Source organism: Exophiala mesophila, assembly GCF_000836275.1.
Source record: "Exophiala mesophila strain CBS 40295 unplaced genomic scaffold supercont1.6, whole genome shotgun sequence".
In the NCBI taxonomy this organism is placed as follows: domain Eukaryota; kingdom Fungi; phylum Ascomycota; class Eurotiomycetes; order Chaetothyriales; family Herpotrichiellaceae; genus Exophiala; species Exophiala mesophila.
This window is the reverse complement of record NW_015622509.1, coordinates 1,581,734-1,601,635: the sequence shown is the minus strand read 5'-3', so window position 1 is coordinate 1,601,635 and position 19,902 is coordinate 1,581,734. Positions and strand designations below refer to the sequence as shown.

Genomic DNA, 19,902 nt, shown 5'->3' with positions numbered 1-19,902 from the left:
ACTCTTTCAGCATTCCGTGCCCAGCTATCGAGCAATATTCTCCCAAACGATCACCTATTTCTACAACTCCTAACACTCTCTCATGGGAAAGGAGCAGGAAAGCCATTGATACGGGATCTTAATTTAGCCATCGAAGCAAATGCAAACATTCTTCTTAGTGATGTTGTGGTTTTCCGACAAGTGATTGCGGATAAATTACCTCTGAAAACCATCCAAGAGTTGCATCATGGCAATGATGTCTACATTAGCCTCGTTGCCAGCGGTGGGTACGAGTTTGCGGTGGGAATTCTGGCAATTCTCGCCCTGGGAGCGTGCGCCACGTTGCTCAGCCCTTCGATGCCTCCAGGTGAACTAGCTTACTACATCACTAAAAGTCAATCTGTCATGATCCTGTTCTCTGGAAAAGGGCTCAAACCCGTCGGTCAGCTTGAAAAGCAGATGAGAGAGCAGGGGGTTGAAGTAGTTGCTCTGCCAGTGACACCCGCAAGCTTGAGCACTGCTAAGAATGCCTCCAGCAAGACCGTATCTCTCTCTCAGATTTATATCTCTCACAATAGTCGCCCAAATCCGGATAAGCCAGGAATCATTATTTTTACCTCTGGCACAACCGGCCCACCCAAAGGAGTCGTCCTCCCACGCTCGACGATCACCACAGGAGCACAGTCTCTGGCAACTCAGCTGGAATTGCACACAGGCGATACGCTACTACACCTGCTACCGGTGCACCATGCCTCTGGAGTAAACCTGTCATTTTTTCCTTTCCTCCTAGCTGGTGCATGCATCGAGTTCAAGACTGGGGGGTTTGATCCCCAATGGGTGTGGGATCGATGGAGCCGCGGAGACTTGACCCATTTTACGGGAGTTCCAACCATGTACACGCGACTCATGCGGCATCATGAGCAGCATATTGTGAAATTGCCGCTTGTCGATCAGAACAGATACCGTGAAGGAGCATCACACATCAGGACAATGTTCTGCGGTACTTCCGCGCTACCGAAGACTATCGATCAATTCTGGAGAGATCTCCGGAAAGGCATTCCAATTATACAGAGATATGGTTCAACCGAGACCCAGATTGCTATCAACATGCCTCTGTCCGGCTGGCAGGGTGTTCCTGACGGCAGCATCGGCAAGGCATCGGTTGGTGTTGAGGTGAAAATAGCTGGAGTCGCAGATGATGGTGAAGGAGAATTATTAATCAAGTCACCACATATGTTCTCTGGCTACTTGAATGACGAGGAGAACACACAAAAGGTTCACGATGAGGACGGCTTCTTTAAAACGGGAGATATCGCCAAAAAGAAAGGCGGATACTTTTTCATCCTAGGTCGTGCGAATATCGATATTCTGAAGTCCGGTGGGTACAAGATCTCTGCGCTTGACATAGAGCGCGAGTTATTGGCCCTGGATTATGTGGATGAGGCGATGGTGGTCGGGGTGGGAGATGAGGAATTTGGCCAGAGAGTCGCTGCCGTGGTGACACTGCGAAAAACCTCAAAAGATATTCCAAAGAAAGTCAGTCTAGACTCCTTGAGATCCGATTTGGGGACTCGACTAGCAGGGTACAAGTTGCCCACCCTTCTGCGACTGGTTGAAGGGGAACTTCCAAAAAATGCCACTGGCAAGGTGGTCAAGAAGGTATTGGGGCCCAAGTACTTCCCAAGTAACTATTCCCAAGACGTTCGTGTCCAAGTCTGGCAACCAAGGAGATCGCTAGCTAGGGATAGCGCGAAGTTATGAGCGTAATTAACATGCTGGTCTCCTTCCGGACTTTGAAATGAACTAAGAGAGAAGATCGGAGAAAGAGGGGGGGGCGATTGAAAGGGAGGAAATGGTGGTTCAGATAAATAATAAGAATGCAGATTAGACGTCCCATTACAGTCAGCTCGTCTGGTTCTTCGTGTTCTAACTTAATTCTTGCTTCCTCCGAGCGGCGTGAAAACGATATCGCAAAACCCGCCTTTGGGCATTAGAACCCAATTGTCGATCATATCCATGGTATCCTTTTCCATTCGGGGACCCAATGAGAGTTCCCATCCAAGGAGCAGAGCGCCCAAGACTGTCTTCAATTCCAAGGTTGCCAAGTGTAAGCCAGGGCACATACGCGAACCTTTGGACCAAGGCAAGCTTGCGTCTCTCATTTCCTGTGTTCCGCCATTGGCCCACCGCTCCGGCTTGAACGATTCCGGATCTTCGAAGATGGACTCGTCGTGGTGAACAGTATAAGCCTGGATACCAACAGTTGTCTGTCAAATACATTGTTAGCAAGCACAACGAAGGAGTTGTAGAACGGGCAGCAGACGTACACCTCCAGGTACAAAATACTCGCCTAGCATATCTCCACCTGGTGGGACATGGCGAGGGATGCTTCCGACTGCGGGTCCGTGTAGCCTTAATCCTTCCAATGCAGCCCCTTCAAGTAATGGAAGAGATCTTATATCAGCATACCGAGGCACTCGCCCTCCCTGTAGATTCAGTCTGGCCTCTTTCAGTTCAGTCCTCAGTCGCCCTTGTAACTGAGGGTTAATTGCTAATTCCCAACAGAGATAGGTCAATACAGTTGCTGTAGTGTCTGTGCCAGCAACAAGAATGCTGCCGATCTCCAGTGCAATCTGTTCGTCTGAGAGTGGGGGAAGCTCTTTGTCTCCGTGAATAATTTTCCTCAAAGCGTCCTGTCTTCCCGAGTTGCGCCCGTACCTCTTCACGTAGTCCTGAAACGAGGAGCGACCAAGGTCGTAGATCCTTCTCTGAGCTCCAAGGTAGTGCTGCCATCGTGGCCAAGGAATCCACGAAGTGAGTGGAATCAGCCAGGGGATCTGCCATTTGAGTCCTGCAATGATGAAATATGTATCTACACTCTCCATGTACTCGTGATTTTGCTTTTCTAGCGAATGAAAAGGCTCACCGAGGAAAAGGGAAGAGACAATGTCAAGCGTAAGGCATCGAAACCACATGTAAACGTCCATAGCCGAGCCGTTGTGCTCGTCGACTTTGCCTAAGAACATGTTGATCTGGTCAACCACAAGACCCTCGGCTTGCATTATTGTGGTTTCGGTGAAAGCATGAGCCATCAGCTTTTTGCGATCACGGTGCGTAGCTCTATCGCGGAGTGTAAAAAGTACAGGCTCCCCATAGTCATCAAAACCTGTGTAAAAAGGAGTCTTGAGATAAGAAGCCGTGAAGCCATAAATCTTCTTGATGAGCTTGGGATCTGAGAACAGTAACTCGTTTGGGGCGGTTCGCACGACAGGACCATAGCGTTTGTGCATTTCATGAAATGTCGCCGTTTTGTGGCCCGTGAAGCCTTGGTATTCGAGCCATTTGCTTGTGAACTTTGCAAGAAATGGGCCAGGGACATTTCTTAACGGATGAAAATAGGCATTGTAGCAGGCCTAGAACGAATTTCTCAGCGATGATCATTGCCTCAAGCAAGTTGCTCACCTTGCCCAAACACCACACAAGGAAAGCGATTCCTGCTGTTAGGATCCCAAACTTAACGTTTCCATTGTTCTCCGCCATGTTGGAATCGTGTTTATCGTCTGCCAGTGCAAATTGTTCCTGGCTGTTCTACTGCACCCTCTCAAAGCTGGCTTAAAAGTACCCTTATTGGCGAGCTGGCGGGGATAGCAAGAGCGGGGTGATTTCTGGGGATCCGAGGCCATCGTCCGGTCGGGGAACCTCTTTGTTCAAGTCCGGACCAGAAGGACGGCTCATAGCGAACTATACTAGGATATTACCGAAGTAGGGTCCAGGTTCGGCCATCCAATCCAAAAAGTCGTATTTGCATTTTCTGAAAGCGAATGATCCATCACATCGTCAGCTACTGCTCGGTTTCCTGTTTCCGCGGGTCAATTACTTCCTCTATAGCATAATCCGCGCAAAAGTCGAGACCTTTGTCCCAGGCTCAACAAACCTCCGGCATCTACCACAAGGGGCATGGCTTTAACAGAGAAAAATAGGTCAGATCAAGTCTGGCTTTGTCATGCTCCGCATCCATGGTGCCTGGGGGAAACCTGGGGTAGTACAGATTCAGATCTATATGGAAGCATTGTGTTGTGTTGAACGGGACTAGTAGCTCGTAAGGATATAAGACCATGAACGTAAGGCGGAAACAAAAGGCCAGTTCAATCAAACACGGACTTCACTTTCTCATTCCCATCTTGAAGCTTTCTTTGAGTATTATATTTCATCATGAAGTTTCATACACTCCATGAACTCGGTCACACCGTGCGTGAGGTGACCCTCATCGACATGGAACGAACTGTAAATCCGCACGCGGTGCATAAAGGGGCAGATATCATTCTCGTCCCCCATCCTTCGGACGATGTCAACGACCCATTGAGACTGCCTCAGTGGAAGAAATGGATTGCATTCATCAATGTTCTGGTATTCGGGTTCATGATCAACGCTTGGATTGGCGGCCTCTTTCCTGCCTTTTACACGCTCAGTCAAGACTTCAATATCGACCTAGCTACCACAGCCGGGTTGCTGACCTGGTGTGTGTTCACGGCTGGCTTAGCCGTGAGTTGCTCCTTACCATTGGTCAGCCATGAGTTGATGCTGATATCGGATACAGTCTTTCTTCTGGGCTCCAACTGCCGAGTACTTGGGCAGACGACCGGTGTTCCTTGTTACCTCTCTAGGGATGTTTTTATGCGAGATTTGGTCAGGGGTCGCCACTAGCTACGAAAGCCTGCTTGCCAGTCGTGCCCTCGGAGCTTTCTGCGGTGCTTGTACAGAAGCTTTGGGCGCAGTTGTTGTAAATGTAGGTTACACTTCACCCAGAAGTGGAGGGATATGAGTGCTGAATAGATATACCAGGATCTATTCTATCTCCACGAGAGAGGATCCAAGATGGGCATCTATGTGATTGCTCTTTACTTTGGCAATTCACTTGGTCCAATATTCACAGGTGTCATTGTACAATGTAGGTGCTACTCACACGCAATTCTTCGTTGTTCACACGCTCATCATGCACAGACGGAGATTGGCATTGGACTGCATGGGCTTCTGCCATTGTTGGAGGCTTGAACTTCATTGTCTTTATCTTCTTCTTTCCTGAAACCAGGTGGAACCGTTCTATCAATGCCACCGGCGCAAAGGCCAAACATGTTGACAGTTCCGCAACATCAAATCAACCTGACATTGCCGAGAAGGAGGAGCCAGTTGAAGTTATTGAGCATGCTAATACTCATGAGAACGTGGAATTATCCGGCACCAAAAAGACATACCTTCAAGAACTAAAGCCCTGGTCAGGCAGAGCCAGCCAATCTTGGATTCTCCATATTTTGCGGCCTCTGCCTCTTTTCGCCTACCCAGCGGTTGCCTGGGGTGCCTTTGCATGTAAGATTTTGTCCTCCTTTTGCCTGATATGGTACTAACGACTTTTTCATAGATGCTGTCTGCCTTGCCTGGCTTCTAGGTGCTGGCACCGTTACGTCATTTATCTTCGAGAATGATCCGTACAATTTTGGGACTGCCACTTCCGGGCTCGTCAACGTTGGCGCCATGAGTAGGTCAAGAGCTTGTCCTTCATGATGTTCAATACTAAATTTCAAACAGTTGGCAATGTCACTGGGGCACTAGCTGGAGGCCTGCTGACAGACATCTGGGTCAAACGTTGCGCCCGTCGCCGTGGTGGCAAGTTTGTGCCAGAAGACCGTTTGGTTCTACTGATCATTCCCTTCATCATCGGTCCAGCGGGACTGCTGATGTTCGGATTCGGGGCACAGAGAGGCTTACATTGGATGGTACTGTACGTTGGATATGCATTCATCAGTATATCCCCAGCTGCAGCCAACATCGCCATGACATACGTGTTGGACTCGTATCCAGAGGTAGCTCTTGAGGGTATGTTGATCGTCAATGGCGTTAAACAACTTGTTGCCTTTGGCTTCACTTATGGATTCACACATTGGGTCTCGAGTGTCGGGTATCAAACGGTGAGTCTCGCCTGATGATCTAAATGCGGGATCTCGACTAATCCATTGATAGGTATTCGGGACAATGGCCGGTATTTGGATGTTTGTTTTATTGACTGCAATCCCACTTTATATCTGGGGCGAGCGAGTGAGGAACTACTCCATTAAGAATATGAAGGTGATTTTGTATCATCAAGAGTAGACACAGTGGGGCACGTTTCAAACATGAGATCTATTGCAGACTCTAGCTAGTCAAGTAATCGAGAGGAATCTTCCTTTTCTACTGCCAAATATGAATCGGTCAACAAGCGCGACCTTAGACGCAACGGGTCAGATAACCCACTGTGACCAATGACTTATTCACTCAATCATATCGCCTTTCAGCTTGCTCAGAGGACTCTATCCAAAATCAAAATCAAAATCGACTGTCTTACTTTCCCATCTAGACGGAGGATTGATTAAAATTAGTAGTACAGCCGACAACTCCCTGATGATCGAACGGGAATTGGCGCTCAAGGTCTATCATGATCATCTCGGTCGCCAGGTGAGACTTGACGAAACTTTATGCTCTAACAACGAGACCTTGGTCAAAGAAAAGACCAAGACACGGAACTGCCACAACAGGAAACGACGAAATGTGAGCCTACGTAGTAGTTATCTATCGAGCGGCAGAGGGCACAGAGTATCGCTCATACGCCTGTTCAGAGAAGTCTATGGACAGTATTTGTATCTAGATGTAGCTATGCTGGCTGATGAGACTACAAACTGATCAACACAGCTTTCAACTCGGTCCAGGCTTCAAAGGCGAATTGCGAGTACTCCCGGCCATCACCGCTGCTCTTCCATCCTCCGAATGGCATGTCTATCGAGAAAGACGGGGAAGTGCAATTGATTCCACACATGCCAGCTTCGAACTTTTTGGCCACGCGGAGTGCCCGGCTAATATCTTTGGTAAATACCGAAGAGTACAGGCCAAATTCAGTGTCTGTAGGCAGTTAGCAGCGGACTCCAAATCAAGAAGGGATGTTCTCATACCATTGGCCCGACTCATTACTTCGGCTTCGTCTTCGAAAGTGTTGATCACCACCACAGGACCAAAGATTTCCTCTTTCACGACAGAGTGGTTCTCTGGGGCATTGGTGATAATGGTGGGTTCAATAAAGAAACCCTTCTTGTTTTCGGCTTTGCCACCAAGAATCACGTCCAGACCGTCAGCATCAGCACCTTTCAAATATCCCAAAATGCGATCATATTGTGCCTTGTCGGCTTGTGGGCCGCGAGTGGTTGCCTTGACGAGCATATCCCCCGATTCGCCAGAATTTTTAATTGCAGCGCTCATTAGACTTGTGAATTTCGATGCAACATCCTTATGGACATAGATTCTGGACACGGATCAGCTTGCATGGCAAGAGTTCGGTCGAACGAAACTTACCTCGTTGATGCCACACAAGCCTGCCCGCTGAGCATCAGCATTGATGCAGTCGCGGCGGCGGCAGCTTTTTCAAGATCCGCATCTGGGAAAATGATCAAGGGAGATTTTCCTCCTAATTCCAAAGTAACCTTTTTGAGGTTGGACTCTGCTGCAGCCTTTTTGATGGCTCTTCCAGCCATCTGAGACCCTGTGAAGGAAATTTTACGGATGTCCATATGCTTGGCGAGTGCTTCACCGCAAGGACGACCAAAGCCTGAGAGGAGATTGAGTACTCCCTTGGGAAGTCCTGCCTCCTGGCAAAGGCGACCTATGAGAGCCACCGACAGCGGGCATTTCTCGCTTGACTTTAGTACCAAAGTATTTCCAGCGCTAAGTGCCGGCCCAACCTTGTTGATAAAGGTGATCAGAGTGATATTCCTGCTATTGTCAGAAAACAGCTCAACTGAAATCATTGACTCGGAAAGCCTCTTACCAAGGAATGATGGCTGCACAAACACCAAAGGGTTGTCTCCATGCCATGTTGACGAAGCCTGGCGAGTTCAATGAGCTTGTACCCTGAACATCCATGGCCTTGTTGGCATAGTAGCGAAGAACAAATGCTGCAAAATACGCATTGCAGACTTTTGATGATTTCATGTCAGCACCCGGCTCTAGCGATGCTTAAGGCAACTTACAGTCAGAGATTGGTTTTCCCATGCATATTGCGTCCAAGTAGTCCAACTCTTCGGCATGAGCTTCAATACAATCTGCAAGTTTCAGAAGAATCCCTGTTCGACCAGAGGCACCTAGGCCTTCCCAGCCCTCGAAAGCCGCTTTAGCGGCTTTGACTGCAACATCTACATCCTCAGCACCAGCCTCATAAACGGTAGCCGCTAACTCCTCCGTCGCAGGGTTGTAGATGTCAAAGGTCTTGCCACTCTTGGGCTTGACGAATTCTCCATCGATGAAGAGACGGGTTTCTGGCTTGTTCTCCTTGTAAGACGCCATTTTCGTTTATTTTTTCGATCTCGTGAAAAAAAGGTAGGTATCTCGGATTACCCTAGTCAAACCGACCTAGTTTCCTTTATTCATGATATACGAATTACATCGTCCACAATCACTTCATCTAGTACGGAGATAATCTCTATCGCCGGCTCATAGCTGATTGTGGGCCTCAAAACATAGGGCAAGCGAGAAAGCGTCGACATCGTCATTTCCTACTTTAGTGACGCTTGGCTTACAGATAGATCATACATCCATGTGCTCAAAATCTTCGGCAACATCAAGACGCCGAAATGGGATTCTCAGCACGAGTCGGCAAATTCCTTTTTCGTTTTACCCACAGTTTTCGGGCCCACGATTCTTCTTCTCCTTCCGACATGGCAATGCGGGTCGCAATCCCCACCCAGGAACGATCGCCAACCCCGAACTTTGCCCCGGCTTTTCGGTAGTCTTCCCCAGACCCCTCCCTGTCAGAGGTTGACGCTCGAGACGAAGTTGTCGGTCTATTCGGCAACGGCATCTATGATGAAACGGGGACGCCTGAGTTTGAAGTGGTATCGATCACAGCGGGTACATGACTAGGATACTGAATCTCGAGCTACATTGGACTAAACCTTAACACTGCCGCTCTTCTATGAATATATATGGTTTCATCGTTAGCTTCGCTGGTTTTGATTAGTTTGTGAGAGATTGAGAGAGCCCACGTACAAGTCCAACAACAAGATGAACGGCAACAGCATTGCTATGCATCCCAAGGTAGCAGAACATCCTGTGATTCCCACAAAGCAAAAGGCGGCAGTAAGGGAAGGAAGCGGGAAAGGCGCCAAAACCGTTATCAAAGAGATTGACGTTCCGACGCCGGGTCCAGGTGAGATACTTGTCAAGATCAATTGGTAAGTGGCATCGTAAACACTCTCAAAGCCTCGCTAGAACTCCACTAGGTCTGGCCTTTGTGCTTCAGATAAATGCTTGCTCCACGATGACTGGGCTGCATTCCAGTGGGGCATGCAAGACTCGTCACAAGGCATCCTTGGACATGAGGGCGCCGGTGTCGTCGTGGCTGTAGGTGAAGGAATGGATAAGAAGTGGAAGATTGGGGAAAGAGCCGGAATCAAATGGATCTACAGCACTTGTGGAGACTGTTACTTGTGCAAGGATGGCGGTGACGATGAGCTCCACTGCGCCAACAAGAAACATCCGGGCTTCAATCAACCTGGAACCTTTCAGCAGTATGCGCTCAGTGATGGCAGATATACAACCAAGATCCCGGATGGTGTGACAGACGAAGAGGTCAGTGAGGAGCCATATCACGACAGCGCCCTTCTGGGACACATGGCCGCGTCTCAGCCTTGCTAACTGCTAACATCTAATATAGGCTGGTCCTATCATGTGCGGGGGTGTAACTGCATACGTGGCATGCAAACGAAGTGGAGTCAAACCCGGGCAGTGGATCGTGATTCTGGGTAAGTCAGTCACCACAGGAATATCGAGATAGTCTGATCGATGAATATAGGCGCTGGTGGTGGTCTCGGACATTTTGCCGTGCAGTACGCCCGTGTGATGGGAATGCGAGTAATCGCCGTGGACGGCGGGGACGAGAAGGCTCAATTCTGCAAGGATCTGGGAGCCGAAGTCTTCATTGATTTTCTCAAAACACCTGATATTGCCGCACGAATTCATGAAGTCACCGGCCATGGAGCTCACGCTGTCATTGTGTTTCCTGCTGGCAAAGAAACATATGCTTCGGCACCAAGCTATCTTCGGGTTGGTGGGACAGTAGTCGCCATTGGCCTTGCCCCTGATCCAACAGCAGTTGCGGGTGCTCATCCCATGCTTGTCATTGGTATGAGACTAACGTAAGTTCATGACTCACATAGCATATCTGATTCTGACTGACCTCATTCAGTATCCAAGGGAGCACTACTGGTACCTTGAAGGATGTAGACGAAGCGCTCGGCTTCACTGTACGAGGTCTGGTTCGCCCAGTGCTGACACGAGGCAAGTTGGAGGATCTTGACAGTTTCTGCGAACAATTGGCAACAGGTAAATTGAAGGGTAGAGCTGTGATCAAGCTAAACGACTGAAGAACAGTCCGTTCCAAGTATCTTAATAGCTGCTCAATCAAGTCAGTTTCGAACACTTCAAGGCTCGAGCATTGGTCCATTGCGATCGTCCGAGAATGAATCTGCTAGTTCAGCACATGATCAGATCTGAGGCTGTCATGCTAGAACTCAAAGCTTCAACTACCAAACATATGACACTAGAAGACACGTGAAAACTTCATGAGAATGGTCCAGATAGTTTGAAAAGTGAAGATTGATATTTTGATCTTAGTTGCGACCTATCATCTAACGAGCTCAAACGAGTACTTTAGGTCTCTTGTCTTTGACGTCGGCGTTACCCCAGAATTTTGCTCCCATCTCCCCAAGAATGCGTATCCAAGCATGCTTATGTTCGTAGCCGTGTCTGTTGTCTGGCAAGCCGGTTTGTCGGACCGTAACTTTTGTGAATCGTTCATCCGTCTTATCCGTATCGAACGAAATCAGCATATGTGAGTCGTAATTATCGGTCCACTGCGACTTCCAGGTATACTCGATGTTGTATGGAAGTTTTTGATTGTTAAGCTTGGTGAACTCGCCCCAGTGCCCCCAACAGCCTCCTCCGCCACCCATATCGGAGAAATTGTGGTCGTCCCAGGAATATTTTCCACCTAACTGGCCGTCGATGTGTCTCTCACCATCGCCAACCCAAGGCCCTCGGCTGTCGTTTCCATCTAACCAGACTTGATAAACCCGGTCCGGGCTAGCCATGATATCATGCTGAACTGTGAATTCCCACGTCGCCATTGTGATTCTAGGTCAAAGCTGTTGGTATATCGGTGACACGTCCAAAATCAATGAGCGCAAGGAGGGGTTCTGTATAAGCCTTTAACAAAAGGACCTCAGTAGGGAATAAGAGCATGAATTGACCTCTTGCGAGCACTTCACGATGTTTGTCGTTCCGGACATTGGCGCTAAGAGCGGAACGCAAGTGAGTTTGCGTTTTGTCGGATTTCGTTGTCAGTGGGGAATGCAATTGGTCTAAAGAGGGAAATACCGAACATCAAGACTTCAACTCCACATTTCCCCGGAAAATTGGCCTGGGCGGACCAACAACGGGTCGGACCAAAGCAGCAGATTCCTGGCGATAAGGCTAATCATCGAGGTGTGTCCATGGTGGGATTTTCCTTATTCAGAACATCATACCGTGAGTAGTTGTGTCTCCTGCGAGCAATCAATTCAGCCTCAGCAAGCCTGGACCGCCAGCACGTTCTGCCGACGGCAACAAGTCAAATCGCGTGATGAGTGGGACCCAACGATTGGCTTATTGTCTAGGAAGCGATTGGAGAGCTTGCAGCATATGAATCACTGCTGTGACCTCCACGACTTGTTACTGAGGATCCGGGACTTCTAGGCGGCAAGAGTGTTCAGAAATACATCGTTCTATTGTGATCTACTATTTCTATCATATTGTTGAACATTATGGGCTCAATGAGTGAGGAGATCCCTCGGTATGAATCGGACACGGTCGATGCAAGCCGACTAGGCGATCCCATAACGTTTGCATTCTCGGGCAAAACTGCACGCAACCGGTTCATGAAAGCAGCTATGACTGAGCAGCTATCATCATGGCACAAAGAAGAGCCGCAGAAGCGAGGAATTCCTACTGCGAACCTGTGCAGAGCGTACGAGCGATGGGGTCAGGGTGAGATTGGCATGGTAGTGACGGGGAACGTGAGTGAGTGAACATTTATGCAACTTCAATCCAATCAAAGACTCAATTTTGCTGATTCTAATTACAGTGATCTTCGTGGATCATCTTGAGTCGGTTGGAGATCCAGTGATCCCACCGGATGCACCATTTCATGGAAAAAGGTTCGAAGCCTTTCAAAGATGGGCTGAATCTGTCAAGAAAGGGGGTCATCTCATGGTGGCTCAAGTTTCTCATCCTGGGAGGCAATGTCATAGCTATTTTCAATCTCACCCAGTTGCTGCTTCTGCCATTCCTTACGACTTTAGCGGTCCTAGACGGCCGCTGAAATTCAATGATCCCCATGCTGCATCACAGGAGGAGATTGACAGCATCGTCGATTCCTTTGCTCATGCGGCTGAGTACCTAGAGAAAGCTGGATTTGATGGGATGCAGCTACACGCTGCGAACGGCTTTCTTCTGTCGGGATTTCTGAGCTCACTGACCAACCAAAGGACGGACAAATATGGTGGGGACATCACAAACCGTATGCGAATTCACCTCGAGATCGAGCAAGCAATTCGGAAGAGGGTATCCTCCAAGTTCATTCTCGGGATTAAGATCAACAGCACCGAATTTCAAGAGACTGCGTTCACCCCGGCGGAGGCCAATGCAGTCTGCCTAGCATTGGAGAAGCATCAGTTCGATTTTGTGGAGCTCAGTGGTGGTTCTTCTGAAAACTTGATGACAGGCAATCAGCACCAGGGCGAAACGGTGCGAGAAAGCACGAAGAAGCGAGAAGCCTATTTTCAGGAATTTGCCGAGAAAATCGTCCCAGGATTGACCAAGACCAAAGTGTATCTGACAGGAGGCTTGCGAACTGTTGGGGGGATGGTACGAGCTTTGGACACTGTGGATGGTATTGGGCTTGCTCGGCCACTGGTTCAAGAATTCGATTTATGCAAAAAGATATTAAACGGTGAAGTGACAGGAAGTGCCATTCCCAAAATGGAATTGGGAGAGTTTTGGTTGGCCCTGATGGCTGGAAATAGAGCCATTCGAGAAGTGGGCCAGGGTAAGGAGCCATTGCAAGTATGGAGAGAGGATGTGATCCAGGACCTTCGTCGAGGATATGATTTGTGGGTCGACAATAAGAGCTCTGACCGCGAGTATATCAGTTACTATGGTGTAACTTCGACTGAAGCTATGGAGCAGGGGAAGATGCCCCCATTCGCGTATGGTCTTTCATCGGAAGATGTTACGCAGCCTAGAGCGACGCTGTGAGGGGGTGGAGGGTTGGTGTGCCTGCTCAAGATGAGATTTTCTGAAACAAATCTACCGTTTAATTGGTATACAACACTAGTCAACTGTGTATATGGTGTAGATATTGTTGTATGGAGTGGAAGGAGGAGGGACTTAGGATAGTCCGGAGATAAATTCCACCGATCCGACAATAGTTACAAAGCAGCGTCACCTTCTTCCCAAAATGACTCTTGGCATGTCCCAGTCTGCACCTGCACGATTTGCCCTACCGTGCCTACCGTGCCTACCACGCCTACTCGTACCACGCCTGCCACTTGCGGCTTTCCCACTAGTCTCTCTTACGCGCATCTTGATCTGGCAATTCCGCGTACCCTAGCCAAAAAGTCGCATCGTTGCAACCCACCATCCACCATCCACATTGTCGTCGAGATCTACCAACCACCAGTAGCTGAAGGGTTCAAGATCCATCGCGCGTCGTTGGACCAACCCATACCTTCGAGGGTGGTCAAATCCTTCGTCCACGCCTGTCGAGGCACCTCCCCCCGTCTATCCGCATCCTCTTCATCATGCCTCGAAAACGCACCCACGATGAGATGGCGGCTGTAGAGCCTCAAGAAAACAAAGAGACGCCTTCTCTACTGAAAACAATCCGAAATATGTGGGAGTTTGCCTCTACAATGCAGTTCATATTCATGTTTGGAAAAGCTCTAAAGATAGACGAGGACTTTGATATTGAGGTTTGTTACCCCATCTCCTCAACGCCTCGTACTGCCTCGAGAGGAATGTCTGCGGAGTATTTATGATCCACGGAATCACTGACGATGACATTGTAGGATTTTGAGACGGAATGTTTGAAGCCTGGCCACTCGGAGAAACTGGAAGAAATAGGCCTGACCCTTCTGAAATGGATCTCATCTCATCGAGGTCTAAAGTGAGCAGTGCCTCCTGTGGTGAATATCTTGTCACTTGCTGATTTCTCTCCAGTCATGATATATGGGACGAATACACGCGACGACAATACCGCTCCAAGGCTCCCGACCGAAATCCCTACGGCGAAGACGAAGAACCTAAACGATTTCGAGATTTCGACATCTTCACCCGCGTAAGAATTCTACATCAGTTGACAGTCTGGACAATGTGGAACCCCGACCGCTTTCGAGAGAAGATGGTGGACCATCAACGTGAAGTGGACCAACTTGAATGGGTTTGTTTTGCTTCTATGCTAGTGCATTCCTCAGTGCTAACCAGATCTATTAGCGTATCGAGGAATTTGGTTATGACAAAGATGACCGACAATACTATCTCCTTGACGACAACCGCTTTTATCGACGAACCGAACCACCCATTCCCTCTGCTCCAAAGGCCAAACCGAAAGCGAACTCAAAGAAGGCCATTGCGGCGAGAAGAAGGGAAAGTAAACGCAGAAGGCTCCAGGCGGACACGCCTGACGTCGATGAAGACGCTGATACACCTGGCACCCCTGATCATGCGCCGAAACAGGAGGAAGACGTCGACCCTGCCAAGGTTGATACTTTTGGAGGCTATAAATGGGAATGCATCGCCATCTCCCTCAAAGACTACCAGGATCTATGTCTCTCTTTTGCAAAGAGTAAAGATCCCAATGAGAAGATGCTGAAACAGCGCATCGAGGACGAGGTAATCCCAATCATCCAACAAGCCCAGGAGCGCCAGCAACGAAAGATCGAACGGCGGGAGCGCGAATTATTGATGATGGAGCGAATGGTTGGAGCGAAGCGGTCGGGCCGCCTGGCAGATAAGCAAGATCGCGAACGACGAGAAGCTGAACAAGCTGAGGCAGACCGAAAACGACAAGCAGAGCTTCTGGCTGCGCACCGAGAGCAGGAAAAGCAAGAAAAGATGGAGCAAGAGAGACAGTACCGGATGATGACGCGCGAGCGGCGAATCAAAGAAAGAGAGTATAAAAGGATTCTCAAGAGAGAGGAACTCGAGAAGGATGCCGCAGAGCAGAGAAGAATCGACACAGGGGAAATCCGGGGCTCGGGCAGACATCTCCAGGATCGAATCGATCGGGCTAGAAGAGAGCTTGAAGCACTGTCAGCTGAAGAAGAGTGGACCTTTGATTGTTCTGGCTGTGGCAAATACGGCAGGAATTATGTGAGTTTCGCAGTTGATCCCTCCTATCATGCACATTCTAACTCGATCCAGGACGACGGTGCTCACAGTGTTGCCTGCGACAAATGTAGCGTTTGGCAGCATAGCAAATGCTTGGGCATCTCAAAATCTGCCGCAGAGAAGGACGATTTCCACTTTGTTTGCAATGACTGTAAGCGAAAGGAGGAGGAAGCCAAAAGACCAAAGATTTCTCTCAAATTCAAAGTCGGATCCTCTTCCTCGCCAGTTCAACCTAGCCCAGCACGTGACGCTTCGCAGACATCACCCTCTGTACAGAAACTCGTCACAGTGGAAATCCCAAGCCAGCAAGTCAATGGCACTGGTCAAAGCCATGTCAATGGCGTCCAACAGCAATCATCATCTCCGCCTCGACATCAGCCAAGCTCGCCTTTTCATCCACAAACCTCTCCAACGATTGCTCAGGCGCAGTACCAACCTATGCAGATTCAGCAGCAACATCAACAAGCACCGTCGCGTCCAGACGCTTTAAATGGCCACACGGTCCCGAACTTCAATCTTCACGGGAATCCCGGACAATCGACAGGGTTTCCTTCCATACAACCTCGGCCATCCATAACCCAACCTGCACATGGAAATCCTCCAGTTGTGTCTCCATCGTCTCAACATCCTTACCAGCGACCTCCTACTCAATCCACAACTTCATCTAATCCTCCCTCCCAGTCGTCCCCTCAAAGACCAGCTCATCCATCCGTCAATGGCCAGACACCGTTGGCAGCCATTACACCAAGGCTCCCATCTCCTGTCCTTAACCGCCCAAGCATGTCCCCAACGCAAGGAAACATGGATGTTGGCAGTATTGCAGGGGTGCCTCAAAAGCAGTCGTCGCTCAATGGGCACGACAACGTGATGAATGGTGCCGCATCCATGCATGCCACGCCACGCTCGTTCAGTCAGAGTCGTTCTCCACCTTTACATACCCCAGTACAACATCACCAGCCACTGTCTGGCCTTTCACCAAAGAAACAGATGACACCTATTCCGGCACCTATATTGTCTGCGAACCTCACTGTGAAGAAGTCAGGCAGTATGTCGCCTCCGCCTCACCTCTCGAGCCAGTTCCCACCACCGCAGGCAAGCAGGGATCAGTCAGTGGCAACGGAACGACGATCTGTCTCGGGAACACCGATTGTTCCACCAATTGAGAATCTACGACCGAGCCCAGAGCAAATGAGAAACATGAGCAGCAATATCAATGACCCCGTACCGACACCGAGCAAACAGCAGTATGCGGGTCAGGGGTACGAACCTTCACAGGCGATGACTAACAATCCAGAAGATCAAGCATAAGGACTAGGTATTGCCCATATCAACGGTAGCAGTCATGCCTAGGCAGTGGGATCAACCAGAATACACTCGGTGACTCCTCTTTTGTAGAGGGCAGCTATTATTAGCTAAAAGGCCACACATCATCCATGAACCCACATGATGCATCCTTACCTCGCACCATCTATAGATGACCGACTGTACAAACAGTATTTCATTTTTACGTTGTACAGAAGTTGAGGCATACCTCACGACTTGGCGTTTTGACATTGGCTCTTCTTGATATGACGCATGGTCGGTTTTTGGTACTGGCTTTCAAGGAAGAAAGACCCAGGAATGGAGAGCTGTATGGACATGATAGAAGCATTGGCTAGGATTGTATAGATTACCTAGTCTGAATTCTCCTTTGTGGCGAATCAACTTATTTCTCGTACTGAAATTGTTTTGATTTCAATCTGCCAATCATATACCCTCCATACCTTTGAATCACCGTTGATGTTGGTATTTTCTTTTTCACTGTTGTTAATGAAGCTGACGAGGCTGCAACACCATAGGCAAGCATGTCGATGTGAACATACCTTACTTATGAGTGTCCAACTTCTCACTATGCAATCTACGTTCAAAGGCGCCTTTGGAGCCAGGCACATCCCTCTCAAAGGCGCTTATGCAAGCGCTTGCACAAGCGCTTATGGATGACAACCAAGCAGGTTTCTCAACCTTGACTACGGTACTTGACGGCTTCCAGGAAAACTCGTTGAAAGGTCTACCCTAGGAACATCACACGATAAGGTAGTACTCGACAAGAACAAATGAAACAAACATTGAGAGTTGAAGGAAGCCGTGGGAGCAGGGAGGAGCACATTGCTGTTCTTGGCATGGCATGCCTTGGCACTCACGTGGGTGTCTCCCCTTTCTGTCAGCCTTGCCATGGCAGGCAGCCTGATGTCCCGGGCTTATCCGTCCTATGAGGTTGAACAATTCACATGCTTTGAGCGGAGCAGCAACCGGCAAACCGAGTCCGGTGTCATCGACAGCGTTATGCAAACCCCTCTGCACTCATCAATGGAGGTTACTTGCTCCATAGGGCGTAGCTAGGAGTGGAGAAATGAGGTTGTAGCCCGAACAGCAGAAGAAAGGCTGAGAAGCACTCCGTGGAACAGAAGTGTCCGTGAGGCTGAGGGTGAGGCTGGCATCTCACCGAGGTGGCATGTGATGGATGTGGCAAGGGGACAGCAAGTCCACACTGACTCGCCTGAGTCAAGCTTGCCGAAGCGGCGCATGACCCGGAAATTGGAGCCTGAACTAATCAAAACCTGGAATTGTATCTTCGAGAGCGACATGAATTCCACCTACGACGGCGGCGTAACCGTGGAGTTTCTGATAAATGACAACAATTTGAATCGACGATACTTTGTTTTTTCTGCCGGAGTATCCGTTGGAAGAACGCAAGCGGAAGTCCGGACTAGTGGGTTTCGTGTGGTGTCCAATGATAACACACTGGCACGACCGGACTTGGTTGTGGATCAGCGGCCTGATCAGCCTCTACGACCGGACATCAACAAAGGGCGATGTTGGCCCCCGTGGGCTGAGACACTAGAGAACAACACAGAGAAGACAGGTGTAAGGAGTTGTATGAACTATTGGAGATACGTTGTGGAGACAGAGGAGTGATGTAGAGAGAAATCTTGTAGGGAGGGCTGAAAAGAGAGGGGATCTTTCCTTGGCACCACAGCGGCGTATTCTCGCTGCTCTTGACCTTTTGACCTTGTCAGCCTAGGCCACAGCTTCAAACTTCCAGAATGTATAACAGGATGAGGGTTTGAAATCCCTACTATGGTACACTATGATTGTAAATTGTAAACAGTCCCTTTACTAACAGTCTAGTGGGTTCCGAGAAGCAGGATGATTTGTCATGTTGAGATGTGTTCCTAACGATGGCTATTTACTGGCCCGGAATTCCATAGTCCATGAGAGTTTGAAACCACATCTGGATTTGGACAGCTTTCCTTCGTTTCCACCTGATATTTCTCTTGCTGGACCCAATTCCTGTCAAGGATGAATGCTGTATGATTGAGGAGCGGCTTGTGCTGGCTGATCAGACAGCACGAACCTTGAAAGGCAGCTCTCAGGATCTGCTGTCAACACCACATCCATCAGAGCTATGTAAAGGTCACCACCCCTCAAACAATTTCCATCCTCTCTGTCACTATGGAGCCCGCTACTTCTTCCTCGCCTTCCGTACAACCTGAAAAGACTTTGTCTCGATCTCTTGCCTATCCGCACTGTCTACGGCAGCCTCTGCAACATCACATCATCTCCTCCCTCTGCGAGCCGACACTTTCTTCAAGAACTCTCAACGACTTGACAGCTCCAAGCCGTATCACCCCCTTTCTCTGTCGTCTGCTCGTCTAGACGTCCGTCATCCTCTCAGCCCCTTCGCGTGGAAATGATTTCTCTCAACCTATTTTCGGCCTTGGCCATCAGTGGTCTTGTTTGCCTCATCAGCGCAGCCCCTGCTACGACACCTCTTGTTTGCGAGCCTGGGTGGCCTTCCGAGACAGGGAACTATGGTTCCCGGAACATCAGTGAATCAAACACCGTTTGTTGTCGTCCAACAGTTGAGTGCTTCGACTTCTTCCACACGATCAAATTCGAGGTTATATATCCCTCACAACTCCTGATCGACGATTTAGAGGATTGGAAACGAGCCGAGTGCTGTATAAGGGACTTCATCAAGCCCAAATCCTGGTGTCCGGACCCTCCCGTACGCGGGTCGGACTGGATCTGGTCTGAACCTCCGCTTTGTTCGAAGGTTTCCTAGGGCATCCCGTGTGTCAAGGATCTTGTTGAAGCATGGGTGTTAGGAATTTGTTCCGGGTTGAATGGGACTGAATTTTCTTGGTGGATAACTTGGTTCTCGGTGCTTTTCATTTGAGCGAGGAGGAGCCAGAGAGAGAAGTATCAGCTTTGCGGATTGACGTAAATGCTAACTTGGAAGGGCGGTGGACGTCAAAGTGAGTTGCGCTTTGATGGAGTACCCGATGTGTTGATGGAGTGCCCAATCTGTTGATGGAGTGCCCAATCTGTTGATGGAGTGCCCAATCTGTTGATGGAGTGCCCAATCTGTTGATGGAGTGC

At 49.2% G+C, this 19,902-nt stretch overlaps 2 protein-coding genes across 2 annotated transcripts; both read left to right on the top strand.

The window, feature by feature from the left end:
• Positions 1–9,057: 9,057 nt before the first annotated feature.
• Positions 9,058–10,418, top strand: PV10_08463 (uncharacterized protein; the record flags this gene model as incomplete). Its single annotated transcript, XM_016373488.1, has 5 exons — positions 9,058–9,227; positions 9,276–9,624; positions 9,710–9,797; positions 9,848–10,190; positions 10,241–10,418. 5 exons carry the CDS (start codon positions 9,058–9,060, stop codon positions 10,416–10,418), a joined length of 1,128 nt encoding a protein of 375 aa, XP_016220399.1.
• A 3,283-nt stretch (positions 10,419–13,701) lies between these two features.
• On the top strand, positions 13,702–17,224 carry PV10_08462 (uncharacterized protein). Its single transcript, XM_016373487.1, has 5 exons — positions 13,702–14,063; positions 14,160–14,257; positions 14,311–14,530; positions 14,584–15,462; positions 15,514–17,224. Exons 1-5 carry the CDS (start codon positions 13,893–13,895, stop codon positions 16,786–16,788), a joined length of 2,643 nt encoding a protein of 880 aa, XP_016220398.1. The 5' UTR covers positions 13,702–13,892; the 3' UTR covers positions 16,789–17,224.
• Positions 17,225–19,902: the final 2,678 nt, after the last annotated feature.

Bases quoted from the DNA above. Each gene is read 5' to 3' on its own strand.
- PV10_08462 (XM_016373487.1), top strand. From the start codon at position 13,893: ATGCCTCGAAAACGCACCCACGATGAGATGGCGGCTGTAGAGCCTCAA. The intron at 14,258-14,310 runs GTGAGCAGTGCC...ATTTCTCTCCAG, and splicing joins TCATCTCATCGAGGTCTAAA to TCATGATATATGGGACGAAT. The intron at 14,531-14,583 runs GTTTGTTTTGCT...CAGATCTATTAG, and splicing joins AAGTGGACCAACTTGAATGG to CGTATCGAGGAATTTGGTTA.